General features: G+C 38.8%; 1 protein-coding gene across 1 annotated transcript in view; it reads right to left on the bottom strand.

Moving 5' to 3' along the window:
* INSC (INSC spindle orientation adaptor protein) overlaps positions 1-8,951 on the bottom strand; it is a gene marked incomplete at both ends in the record, with an annotated part of 118,381 nt that extends 109,430 nt beyond the window's left edge. The window contains one exon of the mRNA XM_084288381.1: positions 8,912-8,951. Coding sequence (XP_084144507.1) covers positions 8,912-8,951 — 40 coding nt within the window. The remainder of the gene's footprint in view (positions 1-8,911) is intronic.
* Positions 8,952-19,924: the final 10,973 nt, after the last annotated feature.

The raw sequence follows: 19,924 nt of genomic DNA, 5'->3' as shown, positions 1-19,924 counted from the left end.
CTGATATCTGCTAACATTCCCCTGATGCACAAGCAAGTGGCTCAGACTTGCATTCTTTAACTATGCGATGATCCTCTGAGAAGTTCCACAGTTACTTTCGGCTGAAAAATTACCTGCCTGAAAGGCACTGAGTTAAACCAGATTGCAAGCTAAGGTCTTTATCTAGTAAGAAGTTCAGGATAGTGAAAACACTTAGCATTGCCCCTGAAATCACCCAGCAAGCCAAAATAAATAATAATAATTTCAGATGGGGAAAAAAAAAAAAAAAAAAAAAGAATAGTGTGAATTTGAATCCACATTTTTAATAGTTTAATTCACTACAGTGGACTTCTCTTCAATAAATAATTAACATTTGTATTTCTCTAGTTCTGAAATCCCCCAGATAGCCAAACAGGAAAGTCCAGAGCAACTGAGACATTCAAGGTACCTTGCCAATAAAGCTGCTACCTGTCATAGCTTCTCTGAGCAGTATTTAAAATGAAATATGGTGCGTACAAAATAGTACACATATTTCTGAACAGTTGTTCAGCACAAGCTGCTTAGAGTAACCAAAGCTAGAAGACATTGAAGTGGAGGAGGCTGGAGGAGCCAATGCTGCACCTCTTTCTCCCTGGCTCCTCACAGAGGTTCCTCCCTGGGACCAAGCTGTGATGGGCTGTGCTAGGTGCCTGTGTAGGTGTTGGTGGCACAGCTCAGCAGGCCACTCAGGCCAGCAGCACCAGTGTGGCCAGGCTGACTAGAAAACACAGCTAGTATGGCTGCCAAGAAAATAAGAGCATCAGCTGGAAGGAAGAACTTGGCCTAGGATGAGTCACTTGACATCACCTCCTTTTAGATGGCACAGGGAGGAACGTTTAGGCACAGGGACTTACAGCTTCCATGCCCTCATCCTCACTTAAAACCAGTCTCTGCTGTCCCTGTCATTCAGAAATTTCTCCAGAACAAGTACATTAACTGCTCCAGACAGACTTGATTCACAGCCAGTATTTCCAGAGCACTCAGACATGCCTTGCTGAGAGGCAGGACACAGTGCAGTTATATCAAAACACAGCACAGCTTCCCTCCTCCACCTTATGAGGGTGCACTGCACTCTCATTCATATTGCAATTAACAGACATCAGGGTCCAGGAGAACTCATCATCTAGAATATGACAGAATGATTAGTGCCCCCAACCCTGCTCCCATAACATCAGATTTGGTTTGTTTTGAGGGTGTTTTCTGAAAACCTTTGACATCTTTTGCTAGCTATGGTAATACTTAGATTAAAAAAAAAAAAAAAAAAAAAAAAAAGGAACAGATAACATTTCCATATGATGTATTGAGTATGCTATCTTGTAATGGCCCTTCTCCCTAATTTCGTAATGCATACATGTTTAAATAAATTATACACAGAACATTTTTTACAGCACCAACCACAAAGTAGAACCACTCCCTGAGGCTTTCCAGGTCTCCCACAATTGCAGCAGCCTTTTAATACATCTGTAGAAGTGGAAAGCTAGCGTTTATTTATTTTTTTTTTTTCCCCTCAACAACCAGAAATCACTTTCTCCTCACAAGTCTTATGAATGCTCTCTGCAGTCTTATACTTTGGAACTAGAAATGGGAGGAGAAAAGCAAGAGCAGTCTCAAAGGATATGAAAAAGACATGAAAGAAGCATTTACTCTAGAGAGGCATGTGCATTGAAAGGGACCGTGATTTGGTCTGAAGAACAAGCAAAAGCTTCTAGCTTTGCATGTCAGTCTGTCAGAGACAGTAAATCCCTGGAGCTTCAGCAATGTTGAGAACACATTTCAGGCACTGTGCTGTTACATGTTATTCATATATCCTGCAATCAGACAATCCATGTTGGCTACATTTTTCTCTTGAAAATCAACATGATAATTTGGCTTTTTGTCCTCCTAACTTTTCTTCATTTAATGATTTCTCCAGAAGTGCTTAAAGTCAAGAGTATTTTGAGAAGTAAGTTACAAAATCTTGCATACAAAGACTCAAATGCCTATAAATAAATGAATACCCTGTTTTCTGGAATTCTAATCATTTCTGCTTTCTATTTCATCCCCATTAGAGGGCAATCTCCAGAGCATTTTTATGACTGTTGCATATTCATTCCTTTTTTTTTTTTTTCCTTTAAAGGAAGTCTATTGATTAACTGATTTTGTAACTCGCATCCAAGTGCAGGTCCCAACAGAAAAAATAAAGTGCATATGAATACTGGGACCTTTATATTTTATAAGGTAGAAAGACATCAGCACTACTAAGGCAAATCTATTTCTAGTTCAAAATCAACCTAGAGATATTTACCCCAAAAGCTATCTAGCAGCAGGACGATGCCATACAATGCTATGCATGTGAGAGCTCCAAACTGGCACCAACAAATCTATCTTCCAAATATCAGTCATCATGGCTTTGCAGATGCTGTTCTGAAGCTGAGATGCAAGACTGATTAATGTGGTGCTTTAGACAAACTAGGGGGGCTCTGCTGCTTGAAAGATGCAGAAATCTCTACATCTCACTTGCTATAAATCAGTATTCAACAGTTCTGTGTAGTATGGCCATGCTGTAACATTTTGGAGAAATCCAGTTCCAAGTATGTGCTGACCTCACGATCACTAATGAACATTTTGTCAGGGTGAGACTCAATGCTGAATTTTTATTAAATTGGCCATGTAACCCAGGGCTAGCAGGAAGCTTTGCTGGTTAGCATGGGCACTTGCAGAAGGCAGGGGGATGGAGTGTTGGATGGAGTGATGGGTGTACCAACACTCCTCGATCTCCTGGCTTCTCGCCCCCTCTCTGCTGCCTGCAATTGCTCCTGCGACCTCTCCTAGCTGTCAAACCCCGTCACCAGGCATACACCCAACCTTCCAGTAATGACTCCTTGAAAATAGGAAATCAAATCAGACTTTCTTCCATATCCAGGTTTCTGTGAGCACCTTAAGTAGAAAGTAAGAAGGAGACAAAAAGAAAAAAAAAAAAAACAGCCACACAACACACCTAAAGTAATCTTAGTTCAGCTGTGATTTGGCAAAAATCCTAGGCAGCAACATGATTTTCCTTTTAGCTAGCAAACAGATCCCATTTCCCTTTTTTCCAGGGCCCACATCAGTATATTCAACTATAGTTTTGGTATCAGCATTTATAGCTGTCATATGGTTGCTATTTCTCAGGAAACCACTTCCTCAGTACAGAGACAGTATATTTTCTTTTTTTGTTGTTTTTAATGTTACTCTGGATTTGGCAGAGTATCTGTAAGAGTGGTAGAGAGGGGAGAGGAGAGACCACAACGGATAGAAATAGGACCAAAAGAAATTAAAGGTAAGTATGTTTCTTAAGAGGCAGGAAATCGAATATAAAAAAGGCACTGGGAAATTATTTTTTCAAGTTTGCCTTCTGTCTTTCTTTTTTTCAGTATGAGCATTTAAGCTATTCAGATTTTTTTTTTTTGGGTGGGGGACACTTCACGTAAACAGTGAAAATTTATCCGCATAAGGACTAAAGCAGCCAGATCACCATCTTCACTACTATCATTTGCCTGGGTGCTGCCAGGTCTACTTCCCAGGGAGCACAGTGCCATGGGGATGGCAGCAGCTTTGCTCACCTGTACTGGGTTGGATAAGACAAAGCCATCACTGTGTCAGTAGAAAACACCAAGCATTTACATAAGTGCAGTCTCTAGCACAATTACATCATGGTGGCTAGCTAACAGCAGCAAAGGCAACCCAGTCTGCAGCACAGACTGGGCATTTTTCTGCCTCCAGTTTCTTTCTGTTCTAAACAGCTGAGCAAAAATAAAGCCTGCTCCAACAGGCATGGGACAGGCTTGTGGTTTTTTTTTTTTTTTTTTTTTTTTTTTGCAATCTCAGTACTAAGTTTACAAACAGCAATTACAAAATATGTAAACTCCTCAGGCTCCAAGACAAAGACTGGCATTAAATACTGTGGGGCTTTTAAAGAAGATACAACCCCAGTCCTCACCTTGCCCTGGACTGAGATACAGTTAGTTAAGTTAGGCCTTTGCCTACCTTAACAGTGTACAGATCAATGCATTAAACTGGTAAAGACAAGTCTAGAAAACAACAGCACGTTTCAGTCTGCCATCGATGTGTTGCATGGATTGACGTCAAGCATTGCAGCTGCTTGCTCCATCACACTGTAACAGAATGATTTTTTTGACACATAATAAATACTGCCTACAAAAAGCAGCCAGCCACCCATCCTGAAACATTGCACCTGGCCTGTAACAAACAGGAGTCAGGGAAAAAAAAAAATCCAAAGATCTACTATTGGCACAATCAATGCATTCAAACTCCCTTGTATTTGGGAAAGACATGCTTAAATCCCATAAGCAGTGCATGCTTGACTTTGTTCACAAAAAGGAGCTATACTGCCAACATTTGCAAGTTACTCAGATCCTGATCTTTGAGTTGACCTCATTTTAATTCTTAATTTTATATAGCTTCCAGGCTAACAAAGAACATCTCTGACATCTGAATTGGAAAATGACTTTTCTGAAACTAAATATAATGTTTTAATACAGATCTATTAGGAACATAAACTAGAGTGAAGCAACAGTTTCTGTTTTACTGGAGGACAGCAAAGATGCCAGCAAGAGATGGCAATCGTGGAGCAGAGCCAGTTTATACCAGATGAAAATACGGCTCACTCCCCTTGCCATAGAGAGCTACAATCCAAAAATACTGTGTAATGACCCAGGTTTATTAATATGTACTTCCTCTGAAAGTTTCGTATCCTGTCCTGACGTAGGTAGTGACCTAGGTAGTGACCATATGTGATGTATATGAGGTACATGTGATACAGGTATATGTGATGCAGAGCCATCTCTGGATATCACTTCCCTACACAGAGAACTTGATCCAAGTCATAAATGTGGTGCTTTTTGTTCCCCTTATACACTGGTCTGTTATCTTGCAGCACGGGGCTGGTAATTAGAAATGGAGAGCTGCTTTTCTGCAGGATCAGAGCACAGGCCAAAGCTTTCAATTCTCAAATTCTATATATATATTATATAGTTCTTATTTTAATATTTACAACTAAACAGATATGATCAGCAACCAGACAGTAAAGAAAACACTCACTTCTGTTGTAACTATTAACTAGAGCATATGAAGAATCATTTTAAGAGCAAAAGACTTTGGAGACACATCACAAAAAGCAGAAACATTTAGTTGCCCTTCCTAAAGATTTGCTACTTCATCTACAATTTTTAGGTACTAGTTACTATAAGCTGTGTGCTACGAAGGATTTTGATCACACAAAATGTTCAACAAATAAATTAATTAGTAAAACATCACATTAATTTCTGACCTAATTAAAATAATCTGCCTTGAAGAAAATGAAATACAGATATCTGTATCACTATGAAGAAAGGCAATGTTCACTTCCAGTCAAAGACTGAGATCTTGGCCCTGGTGTTCACCTCATTTTGCAGCAATTACAACCATGTTTACAGCTGCAAAATTTAAAAGCAATCAGATCAACCAAGAAGTCAATAAGAAATCATTCTGAAAGCAAACTGATCCTTCGGATCAGATGGCATAAAAAGGCTCGCATTTGTGTTTAGAAGTAGTTTTCAAAGCTATGAATCAAAAACAACAGACAAACCAATGTACTAATGCAATATAGGTGTCAAGCTCTATTTGTTTTCCACAACATTGAAACCCAGTTTAGTACTTAGGCATGACATTTACTTTTATATCTTTTAATCCATGTCTGTTGTCCTAACAGACAAGCAGACAGATACCCTATGAGCCACTTTCTCACACTAAAGGTCTTCTGTGTGCATTTCTGCCTGCTGTGGGCCTGCAGACAGGAGAGGAGCGATAAATGCTCTAGCCTTGCATGGGTTTATTGCAGCTGTACACCGCACTGAGCACTGTCATACTTCTGAAGGAAAAACTAAATCCTATATCTATTACCTGAGAAACTGCCACATTTCTACAGACTCCCTCTTCAGTAACCACTACAAAGAAGCTGGCAGAGCTAAGGTCAGAGAATTGCTCCAAGATACATTTAGCATCATTGAATTAATAGGCTTACCAGGAAGGGGATGAGTGCTGTTACACCTTGTTAATAAATAAATAAAAACCAATGATATCCAATTTTTCCCTCTCCTTTTTAATCCAGAGAAAAGGCATTAGGCACAAGTTCCATGTATACAGTGCAGACATGTACTGTCACAGACCAAGTGAGGTGACAATTCAGTTGATTTTGTGTCAATTCACCATTACTCAGTCACAAATAATTAATTTAGATATAGAGGAGAATGAGAGGTGGAGTTTTTTGGTTTTGTTGTTGTTTAGTAACTTTATATTTCTACCCAAGATTTAAAAGTTGATGATCCTAACAGACAACTAACAAGGCTCTTTTTCTGGACAGAAGTAAAAAAGCATTTGCCTCATATCCACATATTATTCCTCATATTCATCAGCTATGTCCTTGCAAATGATTTCAAGCTAGTGTATCTAGCCCCCAGTGCTGACAGGGTATAACCACATCTGTTCAAACTTCCTTCCACTTTTCTTATAGCACGTGTGGAGACAGTGATTTGGAGAATGAGAAATAATGCAGCACTTTTGGCAACATGCTTCCCTTCAGCTTCTCTGCCTCTTGTTTCTTCCCATCACCAGAGGCAAGGAACAGCTGCTGTGTAGGCTTCACGCTGGCTTGTAAGTGTCCTCTAAAGTTTTACTTTTAGGATACTATTTGCAGGACCTGTACAGCCTCAGCCATCTATCCATCTCTCCAATAATTACGTACTCAGAAACTGACTTCAGATCAGTCAAGCAAATAGTTTTCTCTCATACAGTGTATAAGGCTCTACTAATTTTGCCATTCTTGTGAACAGTGTCCTACCCATTAGTTTGGATACCACTGGAATATCAGATACTACTAAACCAAAGCCTTGGTCAGCAGTTGACGTAATGCTGAAAGGAGACTTAACTCCCTTTACTTCTGCTGAAGCAAGGAATGAAAACTGAGCTCATGTTTTGTTACCAAAACAGAATCTTTAGAATAGAAGTGAAAAGGCCAATTCAGCCCTTTTGAAAATCTGCATAACCTCAAAATCATAGGCAGGTCCATGATGCAATTAACACAAGTAGTATCACATTCTGGGGGTTGACTTATCAGGCATGTTTTTGGAATTACAAGTTTATATATGTCTGGCTGGAGAAACAGCAGTACTGGTGCTCATTTGCTAAAGATCAGCATTTAGTTTCTAAAAAATCATTCTAAGTTGCTTTTTTTGTTTTGTTTTGTTTTTGTTTTGTTTTTTCTTAAATATAAGTAGAATTCTTCCAGTAATCATATCCTCCTTAGTTTCTTCCTTAGCCCAGTTTTTGGTACTGGAAACTGCTGAAGTCTATGTATCTCAGGCAGACTCATAAGCTGGGAAGAGAGTGTACCTAAAGCTGGAACAAAACCCCTCTGCCTGAAAAATAACCTTCTCCAGTGAAGAACTGCTGCATTCTCCCTTCCTGATGCCAAAAGAGACCCTCAATCAACTTGTAAAAATCTTCTTTAGAAGAACCACAACAGGAAGTCTGCAAGCTGTAACAGTGCTAAGTGTGCAAGCACAGTCCAGCTACTGCTGCCTGAATCATTACAGCTCCCAGCCTTGGTTCAGCTTTCTTTGCATCAGCCAGGACCATATGCTGTTCTATGCTGAAAAGACATTCACATTTAATCCAGCTAATTTATGTTATATACGCCTTTTGAAAAATTCATTGCATGCAGGATTTGCCATCCAGCCTCCCAATTCCTGAAGAATGCATGAAGAAACTTTACAAAATGGAAAGGTATCATCACCAAAAATAGAGGAGCATGTAATACAATCATGAAACATAAGCAGAATCAAGCTCAACAGCCCTCGCTTTCTAATGTAACTAATACATCATTTATGATGGTTTGCTGTTAGCTGCAAGTTTTTACCTGAACACATTTTGTTTCAAAGGAAAGGCAAGATGATCAGCTGTTGCTAGACCTGCTTTATCTTTGGTTTCATGCTCAGTGACAATATAGAAATAGAGCAGTCCTCAAGCTCACCTCTTTTTTCAGGCTAGAATAAAAATAATTCCTTCTTTATTCTGACTTATTTAACAAGATTGCAATTCTCTTTCAAAAGCCTCAAAGCTCTGGAAGGAAATTATTTTCTGTTTGTGTGTGTTTTTTTGTTGTTGTTGTTGTTTTTGTTTTTTTTTGTTTTGTTTTGTTTTACAAAACCCTTTAAACATGCTTGCATATCTAATAGCAATATAATGTAGAATCTTACATACTATCATAAGCAGTAAACAAGGGGAAAAGAACAACCAAACAAAAATAACATATCTGTGTCATATAATCTAAGAAAAAAAGGCTGTAAATCCAAAGAAATTCTTGCTTTAAACTTACACTGCTTAATGTGCAAAAATATCCAGGGCTTCAGTCCTGCCAGGATCCCAGTCCAGCTAAGTACTTAAGGATGTTCATAGGAACCAAAATGAAAAACCTCACATGTTTAAAATCTGACACCTGCTTAAGTGCTTTGCTACATTAGGGCCAGCAACCTCAGCACTTCTCAGCTAAGCTGCTTGTGAATCTTCACTAAAATTAGTTGCATTGTCCTTCACTGCTTGCCTTCAACCTCTTCAACCACCCTGTGGTAAGGAGCATGGGCCACCTGAGACTTGACTGGCACAGCTGCTCTTTTTCTATTAAAATGCACTGAGTAAAAGTGGGTTACTAAGCTAAAAGTTACTAAGCTTTCAACATAGCTCCTGAAGAAATTAAAGAGAAACCTCATACAGAAAGTTCCAGTAAGAAAATACTGAAAAGAACATGTCCCTTCTTGTGACTGCTTAGACTTGAAACTTTTCTTAATGCCTGCTAGGAATGGCTGCACAGCACACCTACCTGAAGGGCCATTGGGAAGCAGCAGCTCCTGCTGGCTCATTTGGAAGTGAGGCACTTTTCTGGACAGATGTGGTCTTCTGCTTAGAGCACCAGTCTGATTCTACCCCTGGTTCCCACACAGCCCCGTAAGTAACTTAAGTAAAACAGGAAACCAGGAAGATATAGAGCATATGCTAAAGACATTTTATTTATTTCATTGAGATTTGAGTGTGTTCTTTGTCAAACAAATAAAATTTCTGCTTTGTTGAACTGTAGGCTTGTGTGTTACCTTCTACAAAACAAGAAATATTAAATAGCAAAAGACTATTCTTCCTTTTCATTTGCCATTTAATCAGTAAACTATACAGAAGTGAAAAAACTTCCAGTCTATTTTATCCTCCATTGTGTGAACATAACTCTCAGTTAAAGACTATTAGACTAAATTGAATAACTCTAAGACAGGAAAATTTGGCCAAATCACTTTTTTTAGACTAATTAAATACACACAGATTGTAGTTGGCAATCTATTTCAAATGATAAAATGAGACACTGCAATATGCTGTACAGATTTCCACTGCTTTCATACTAGAAAGTCTTCAGACATGTGTTGCAATGAAGAAATGGTACAAAAAAAATGTAGCTGACAGGCAAACAGTGGTCTTGAAAATTGCAATATAGATTCACACAGTAAAAAAGTGCATAAGTGGCAATCTTGTGAATAAGACGTTGAGTACAGGACAATAATTTTACAACCCAAATTCAGATGATAATTAGTTTACCATTTAGTAAAAAGAGAAACAAGGGATGGCAAATTTAAGCTGTTTCGGTTATATGAAACTTTGTCTTTTTCTTTACCAATACCCTAATGAATCTGTCCAGATACTGTCCCTTCTGGTAGCAAGGAGTGACAATGGCTATGCGGCTGTCAGGAGTATAATGTTCTAACACACGAACCAGGTGTCAGCACACAAGGGTGACAGCACAGTGGCCGACAAGCACCTGCCTTTTCATCATTCAGCCTTCTGATCCCTTGAAATATTGTCCTATACGGGAATTATTTGCACAAACATGTATTTTGAACATCAAAAATGACAACTCACACTATCAGTAGGAAGCTATGTTACAAAGAAAAAGCATATGAAGTATTTAAGTGTCTTCCTCCCTTTAAGTAATTTTAAAAAAAACAGTTTGCATCAGCCTTGCCTGAAAACACAAGTGTAACTCTGCCACTGTATACTGAGAGAGAACCTCAAAAATTCCCGGTTCTAGTACTAACCTACCATGCCTGTTCCTCTTCACCCAGCAAGAAAAATACAAAACCCTACACAGGCAATTCCCCATGTGTAAAGCAGGAATATATGCTTCTGTCACTTTGAAATCTCATGCACAGAACTTTTGAGGAGTCCTTCCATTGATCAGGTATCTCCCAACACACAGTGAACCCATTAATACACAAAACATCCCAATGTTTTTGCTCATGTGCTACATAGCCGTAATGCTGAAATCCCACATTTAGCTCTACCATACATAAAATTGTGCTAGCACTTTGTAAGTGAGGTGCATCTACTGCAGAGACATGATCATAGTACTTAAATGCTGCAGCCTAGTACTCTCCAGGAGCTTAAATCTTCCTACACGTGTATGGAACAGCACGAGTACATGCAGATGGCCATGAGATCCCAGCCTGGCATATACTAATCTCATTTGGAGTTGGACTCTATGATCTTTGTGGGTCACTTCTAACTTGGGATGTTCTATGATTCATTTATCCACTGAACAAGAAACATCTTTCATACCACTGGAAGGCAGCAGCCAGCATAACAATGCTCAAAGAGAACTTCAACCCACGCTCACATCCCAAAGGAGTGATAAGGACTCTCCAGAATAGATACAACAGTCCACTCTTGTGGGCCTTGTTTATCAAGTGACCTGCTGACTTGTCAGCACAAGCACTTCTTTTTGTCACCAAAGGTTCATAGGACCAGAGAATATTATTTTGATACTGCAACATAAGAAAATCGTACTTCACACTTGATCTAATTTTATTATTGCTTACAATTTCTAGCAGCACTTCAAACTCTAGATTTTTCTCTTCCGCAGTAGAGCTATAATAAGCTTCAGGTACATACAGAAAGTACTACAAAAACTGTAGTCCTATCTTTATCTTTCTTTTGACAATACTTCTTTTTTCCCCATGCTGTAAGCACAGACTGCAGTATATCAATACAAATTTTGATCAGGACTAATTGAAGAAAAACACTAATTCTCTCACAAAGGGTTCCTGTCAACAGAGCTGACTTGCATTTAAGTTTGGTGTACTGCTCAGCCTTCGAACAACCTCACTGAAGCCCCTTCCATCACTTCTATTATTTCAGAAGAATATTTTATTGTGGGGAAAAAAAATAAACATCTCAAAAGTTCTCTCAGCGTTTGCTTGTATTTTACTTTATTCATATGGTGGTTTTGATCCATTTGCACACTATTTGAGAGCAACACTACAAAACAGCACGCAGAGCCTAAGAGAGGCACACAGCCACTGCTGAAATAGAGCCACAACTCACTGTCTAGCTGCCTCTTCTTTCAAAGGGCTATGAGAATGGGCAAATTCCCTCTTTGGCTAGAGGGAATTCCCCCTCTTGCTCTGCAGACTCCATTAAAGAGAGCAAGATGCAGAGCGAGGCTTTGCTTATTCCTTGCACAGTGTACTCGTACTGGGAGGCAGTAACCAACTTTATTAAGAACACCTTGGAGGTTTCTGGCCTCCCTGATACTGCAACCCTCTTCTGAGAGGAGTGAGCTTACAGTGAAACTGATACACCAGGCACTTTCACCCCTCAATAAATTTACAGAGCATAAAACCTTTCAGAGAGTTCTAACAGAGGCTTTAAGTATCCAAGAGAATTAAAGAGATTACAGACATTTCTACAGAGCTAAATCTTCCTTCACTTTGAGTAAACAGATTCCTACCATGCAACCTCTTCATTATTCTTTCAATAACTTGTCTATTAACAGCCCATCCACCATATTTTTTTTATAAACGTATTGAGAAACCACTCCAGTTTAACTATTTTTCATATAAACATGATTAACTGTATAAATGAATTTGCAGAGCAATTCATTTGAATCTCCCTGATCTTTCAAAGCAGCACAAAAGCTGTTATAAAATATAAGTTTTAAATACAGCCCTGTTTTTCTCTCATTAATATTAGGCGGGCACGTAGCACTAATGCGCTATTAACACTGCCACCGAGCCAAAGTACCTCATCAGCCCATACGAGTTCAGCACGGGTGGCTGCCTCATTTGACAGCAGAAGCCACGTAAGACACTGTGTGTGGTCCTTGGGAGAGGAAGTCCTGAGCAGCAGATCTGCTGCAGGAAGGGACGACAGCTTGCACGCCACCATGAGAGATGCAAGCATGAGCAAAGCCCCAGGGAAGACCAGGAGAAATATAAACAGATCATGAAAACATCAAGGACGTGGACAAGCAGACTAAACCCAAGACAGGCATGCCCTTAACTGCAAAGGACTTTGAGCAGGAGACAAGACTACCTGAGTTAGACTGACTGCCATGCAGTGGTCATGACCAGGCTTCAGGACTTGATTTCCTTGTTGCTTTTAGTTGCTTCTTTTCCAAATCAACACTCTTATTTAACAACAAATGCAGCTGATCCCACCCTTTATGTGGAATGGAGCAATTGTTTACTAGCTGTCCCAAAGCTGTGAAAGGCTCTGTCATGATAGAAAAAAAGGGAAGCAGAAGTCTTTGGCCATCCCAGTGTATCAAGCTATCACAGAGTAGGCACATAATTGTCATGTCTTCATGCATCTGTTAACATTAAAAAATAGAGCAATGAATAGTAATCTTGTACTACATTTGCATAACAACCTCTTAAACAACATCCCTATGCAAAGTTCATCTCTTATTAAAAAAAAAAAAAAAAAAATGAGCTCGACAGATTATCTCTGCAAGAGTAGAAAGCTGTCAAACTTAAAAGGTTGCATTGTAGTTTTTTCCCCACAGTTTTTGGCAAAAGAGATTGACCGTAACTTTTCAACATCCCTAGTAATTCACTGTCAAAAGGCAGAAGAATTTATAAACCTCTTGCGTAAGGCTATGTTAAAATTGCATCTATATTTACTGCAGATCTTACATATCTAAATCCATCAGTAAATATCCCTCAGTTTCCACAACACTGAAGCCATCAGGAACCCAGCGTATCAGAGATCAGGCAATGACGAAACCTCTGTCTTCCCACTTGCAATGTGTCATATGCAGATTGCGTATTGCCTGAAAGAATAAATAGCAAGTCCCTGACAAAAAGGGAAGGTAGGGATTTATTCTTGCTTTGCTTTTAGGTACCACATATTTGAGTTTCTACTCTACAAATTCCAGAAAGCCAAAGAGCAACCCGGAACAAATACCAACACAGCACAGTTTCTCCTGGTCTGGTACCACCAATCTGCTGGTTTAGCACTTCCCATAGGAAGACATCTCACTGCACAGCTGCTTTAACTTCAGTGTTTGTGGATACTGCCTACTAAGAATAAGATATCCATCCTTCTTGACTCCTGGATCCTGTTTTCATGCATGCCTATGACTAAATGTGACCCAAGTACTATTTTTGCTAACAATTTACCCAATATTTACATTCCCACATGCATGTATATGTCACTTAAAAATGAACAGCTGATCCAAAGTCCTCCTAGGAAAGTTGTTACAGTATGTGCAATGAACCAAGTTATCTCCTTTAGATGCTTATGATTATTTGGCTCCACAAAAGCAGATATCACACAACCCCCAAAACATATTTCCCGACACTCCCCACACCACAGTATGTGATGCACCACAGCTATTTCCTCTTTCTGAGTGTGGACATAGTTGTGGTATCTCAGATAACACAGTGAGCACTGGGAAACAGTGACTTTATACTTGGAAAAATGATAGTTTGCACAGTGATTGCAAACTATCATACACACTGGTTAAACAACTGCAAGACAGAACAAAGACCAGCTCCAGTTTGAGGCAGTTAAACTCCACAGCAACCAATTAAAAGAAAAATCTTGGTCACAAGTGTACTTTTTTGTTGTTGATGTTTTTAATGGAAACTGTGAAACAGCTCAGCCCTAGTGAACCGGAGATTAAGCTAAAATACAGGTCTCCCTTCTGCCAAGACTCCAGTCTGTGTCCTTTGTACTTTCTCTGGATAGCTGGCACTTTCTGAGAAGGGAAAGGGCATCAACTTGAAATTTTATTTCCAAAAGCTGCAGGAGCCTACAGCCTGGTCAAAGGGAGGCAAGCATTGCTTTGCAGGCTTGGATCTGTTACAGTTTGTTTGGCATTTAAGATATGATCTCATCTGCACTGATGGGCACTTTGTTTAAGGAACCAAATCCATAATGAGCAATGAACAGATTGATCTGGCACATTAAATTTTTATTCATTATTTCTCCAAACTCTAGAGTTATAGTTGCTATTATTTAGTATATTTAATAACTAATAAAGCATATGAGTTAATATAATCTGAAAACTACAAGAATACTTTTACAGCACTGTGACAGGTCAGTTCCTTTCTATGAGCTGCAATGTTCCCTCTTTAGTATCCATATCTCATTTTCTTGAAGTCAATTAACTCCGTGCCCATTCCTGAAATTTCAGTTTGGAGGTGCCGGGGCTGGGAGAAGGGAGAGAACAACAGGAAGTATTTTAAAATTGGAAAAAAAAATAAATCCTCTAACTACTTGAATATACTTTCAATAAAGAAAACTTGAGGCAGTGTGAAAAACTCTTTACATATTATCTTTTCATAAGACTTTTCTTCCCTGGGTAGCTCACTGTTCTTATTACTCAAAGAAACGAGTTCTAGCTCCTTACTGTTTCCCCTCTTTCACCTCTCCTTTCTGACACACTGTATTTGCTTTTGAAAGGAATTTTGAGGGTTTCCATACCTGGTGTGCAGGCTGTTACAGAGGTCTTTCATTAGGAGATTACATAAATGGTACTTGAAGCAATCATGGTGCAAAACAGAACAATTTATTCATGCGATAAGAATTGCCTCATTTATTTTCCATAGAAATAGATCTGATTAATTTAATGTTTCTATTTTCAAAGCCCATTAAACTGCAGTCTGCCTTTGGCAAACAGTACGCGGATTCATGGTGCTAAACAAGTTTTTGTTTTCTTTATTGTAAGTTTTATTTACTATTATTTTGTGATGTAGCTTTTGTGTTAAGGTTTTGATAATAGCAAATAAAATTCCACTAAAAATAGAAACAAACAACAAGTTTGACATGAATAATTTCACCTCCCTAACTGTGACCAAAAAATGTAAGATTCAAGAGAAAAGCTGAAATTATCTCATATGATGTACCAGTAGGTACAAAAGCTGTCAACCAGGAGCATAAAGGCAAAAACCATGAAGGAGAGCTCAAGGTACAGAGAGCCTCATTAATCCCAAACTATTATCCTGTCCATCCTTTAGGCAGAATTGCCAGCCCCTTCATTGAAATAGCTCCCAAAAAAATCACCAGGTGTTCATGAAATAACTTCAGTCTAAAAAAATACACGTTTTATAAGCGCTTTGTCTAGACAGCGTGTTTATCCATGGAAACCCCCAAGAAACTAAGAGGAGAAAAATATTCTTAAATTGAACAGCATTATCCAGATCACGTCCTGTCACAAGGTCATTTCTCTGCACATTCTTGCAACCAGAGAAGAAACACCGGGCCTTCAGCTCTGGTGCTGCTCTTCATCACTAGAGGGTGGGTGTTTGCTGTTCCCATAAAAGCAACAATTGAAAAAAACTGTATATATATATATATATAAGTTATACTTAATATTTATTAAGTTAAGTAAAATCATTTCTAGAAAGAGATATGATTTTTTTTTCCATCGTTAAAATAGAGCTTGCTTGTTTGTTTTTAAAAAACAATTTCCTAAAGGTAATTAATTCAGCTACATTTTTACAAAGAAAGCAAGCTCCTCTCTTCTCTCCAGTAGTACTGTATGAAAGTACACAATCTGTAGCACAGAAAGAGCATCCTCACATCTTTGGCCTTAGTTTGGACAAGGAATTTTGCTGTAATTGTTGTCTCCAATGCAATAACCAGCATTTCTTTCTGTCCTACTTCACAGAACCCAATCCTTATCCTGTTCAGTTCAGTATGAAAATTAAGATGGTGGTAAGATTTCCACCCATCATTATGGAGTAATACAGATAATCCCAGAAGCACCAGAAATTTAAAGGATCAATTTCGAAGAGGAATGACGTGTACATCCTCCCTATTTTGCATTTCTCTTATTTTTGTTTAAAAAATAAATGTAGCAATGACACGTTCACAAGTACAACTGAATAGCCCTGCTTTGCCAATTTTGCACTTTATTATGAGCAAGCAACCTTAATACACTGGCAAAGAGACTGATAGTAGTCTGGACTATTTAAAGCATATCCCCTCATTGCTTTCACACCCATACAAAACAATCACCGTAACATTCAAACCAAAACAAAGACTCTATTTTTGTCACATCGCCACCACTCAGTGCCAGCAAGGCACTTACCGGCACTACAATTTACTGTTACATCATTTGAGGCCTGTTCGTAGGCCTCAGATGGCCTTTTTCACTGTCAACCTTCCTGCAAGGTGCATTGGGTCCCACAGATTATTATTAACAGTCTCAAATTGTACCAGGGTAGGTTTAGATTGAATACCAGGAAGAATTTCTTCACTGAGACGGTGGTCAAGAATTGGAACAGGCTGCCTGCCAAGGGAAGTGGTGAAGTCCCCATCCCTGGAGGTGTTTAAGAGACGTGTGGAGGTGGCACCAAGGGACACTGTTTAGTGACAGGACTCAGTAGGTCAGGTTGATGGTTGGACTTGGTGGTCTTGAAAGTATTTTCCAACCTAGATGATTCTATGATGCTATTCTATGATTATGACAATAATTGTGCAAATCCTTACTTTTGCTAGAGTTGAACAGATCCAATGTGAGATGGGTGTTTGGATTAAATAAGCAGAGATTTTCCCTGTGTACAGCTATTCCAAACATCTCAATAGAACATTGCACACTTCTTAGGAGGAAGGGGGAACTTGGGGACATTTTAGAGGCAGGGACAGAAAGGGAAAGCAGATTTGCAGGCTTAGTGGGAGGAAACAGATTTATATACCAAGAGTACCAACCCCAAAGTACTTATTGGGGAATTTACAGGATCTGCTGTTTGACTGAAAACAGTGCAAGCTTTCACCTCTACTGGCTGTATAAATCCCAACAAACACTTAGGAACAGGTTTTCTACTTTCATAGCAATTATGAGCCAAACTTTTTTAATTTATTTTTTAAAGAGTCCATTTATGTCTTTTTTTTTTTTTTTTTGAGGAAGGAAAAAACAAGCATATACATCTATACCTAGTTGAGCAGAATAAACACTTAAAAGTTAACTCCATCTTCCAAAGCACAGAAAAACATGAATTAACACACATTCACATACCCAGATCTTTGCTATGAAGCTTCAGTTGCAGCTTGCAAGTGCAAATGTAGATTCACACACAAAGCAAAACCACACATCAACAGTTTAACTTTCAAAGTTAAACAGATTCAAGGCATGCACAATTCTCTCCAAAATCTACATTTCAGACATAGTTTTACTTCTACATTTGCAGACAACAACAGCAAAAAAAAAAAGAAAAACTTAATGGACATTTTAACAAGAAATGTATTTAAGATTTATTCCAGTTTCAGAAAAATGATTCTTTGGATTAAGTAAACAGTGATTTCTTTGCCAAATCAGCAGATGTTGACTGTCCAGATAGAGTTTATTTTATTTTATTTTGTGTCAACTAATACTTCAGCAGTCTTAGCTCTTTGTGCAGGTGGTACTGATGCAACAGTGCAATTTGTAGCATCACATCCAGCGAGTGCTCTGGGTGCCTACTGACATCTTGTTTCCAATGAACAAAGCAGTGGGAAGGAAATGCAGTCAAAGTTTCTAAACAACTTAATCCTCAACACATGGAGAAGAGAAAAGCACTTCTCCAGCCAGGAAAGCTTTCTCACAACTGATCGTAAAAAGCCTAGTTTGAATGATGAGAATAAGGTAGTATTCTGTCAAGAAAGTTACAAACATTTTAAATGAGATACAGACAGATTGGGGTTGCTGATGTTTTACATCTGCTCCTCTGAGGTATATTGGTCGTGTCCAAAATAGGGCCGTAAACCCAGATCTAGATCACAGAGTACTAAAGATGATAGCTTAAAAATATATATTTCATATATGGAGACTATAAGACATTAAATCCTTATATCTAGGACAAACTTCTGCAATGGACTCACTATAGGTAAATATGTGCCATATGATGCTTTGGCTTCCTGCCCTAGCACAGACTGTCACAGAAGGCACCAAGTAAATATAAAGTTAAAGAGGAGTTTAAGTTTGTAAATCATAATTGGTTGAAATGATAACAAGCATTCAGTTTTTGTATTCTTGGAACACACAGAATAAACTGTCTTCAACGTCTCATACAGGTGCCTTGCACCAACAGGAGGGAACACTGCATTTTCCTCAATAGTACCTATGTTAACATCCATGGGAAATGACAAAGATTGAATTTTATCAAAGATGAAAGTTTAAACTGTCTTCTGAATTTCAAGTTACTTATTTGCAAACATAACAGCAAATATAATACCAGGCCTACCAACTAGCTTTCACATGATGTGGTCTAACCATAAGAGAATCTCCTAGGTTTCCCCTAGGTTAACTTGCAAGTAATATAAACTAAAAGATAGTTATTGCTTACATATTTTACAGGCTGGTTAACTGTTTTTTGTTTTCTGTATGTTTGTGGATTCTTAAATATTCATGCTTATATAAATAAATTCAGTTCTAGATTTCTTGAAAAATTAACTATTAATTTTTCTGTTGTTACATAGAGTTTTGGCTCATTACCGTGGCTGTACTTCTCTCACTTGAGCATTGGGTTAAATGGACGATTACTCTGGGCACTACAGGGCTGTTTTCTTGACAAGCCATGGACTTGAGCTGTTGTTGAAAAAGTCACTTATTCAAAGCTGTGCAGCTTAGGGGCCACAGAGTACTTTGTGTAGGGTATAGTTCAGTCATGGCCAGATTTGGTGTTTGCTTGTTTTTAAATTACTCACTAACTCTGGATTTTTATTTATTTATTTTTATTTTAAGTTTGGAAAAAAAATAAAAAAACTACTAAGTATCAGATTCACCAATCAACACGAGTCAGAGGCTTGGAAAGATATCCATCGTATACAGCCAAGAAAAAATCCAACACAAAGCCTGGAAAATTTTTTTACTCTGAGGGTTGTGAGACCCTGGAACAGGTTGGCTAGAGAAGCTGTGGATGCCCCATCCCTTGAGGTGTTCAAGGCCAGGCTGGCTGGGGCTGGTGGCAGCCTGGCCTGGTGGGAGGTGTCCCTGCCTGTGGCAGGGGGATGGAACTGGGTGGGCTTTAAGGTCCCTTCCAACCCAAACCATTTTGTGATTCTGCAAATATCAAAGCAACAAAAAACAAAGCATTTCTTGGTCATTATAGTAAATTTCTGTGCTGAGCAGGCCTGAATGCAGAAAGATTCTGTGCTTTAGGTTTTTAAGGTCTTTCCTGACCCACTGAGAGACAGTCACATAGAAGAGAGACATATCCCATCATAGACACATGGTTTCAAAGCTCAAACTGATGGACAGTTTACTGGAGATTTAACTAGATTTAAAAATAAGTATCTTGAATCAATATTGTAGAGATTTCTGTTACTGCAAATACCTATCTTAGCGCATAAACTATGAAGCTAATAAAAAGGGACTTCAGCCTTAAGTCCCCAGCCCGTGCAGACTACAAGACAAGGACAAACTAAACGCCCAGAAGAACAAAGAAAAGAGCTGCCTGCCCCGCTGCTGCAGCCAGCAAGATGAAAGACTGATCCCCAGCATAAAGCTAGAGCAGCCTCCTGTGAGTGCACTAAGCGGCTTGCCTACCCTGGGCCTCTGCAAGCAAAGGCTCCTACAGTACAGCGGTAA

Source organism: Netta rufina, assembly GCF_964035555.1.
Source record: "Netta rufina genome assembly, chromosome: 5".
In the NCBI taxonomy this organism is placed as follows: Eukaryota; Metazoa; Chordata; class Aves; order Anseriformes; family Anatidae; genus Netta; species Netta rufina.
This window is presented reverse-complemented; position numbering and strand designations above follow the sequence as displayed.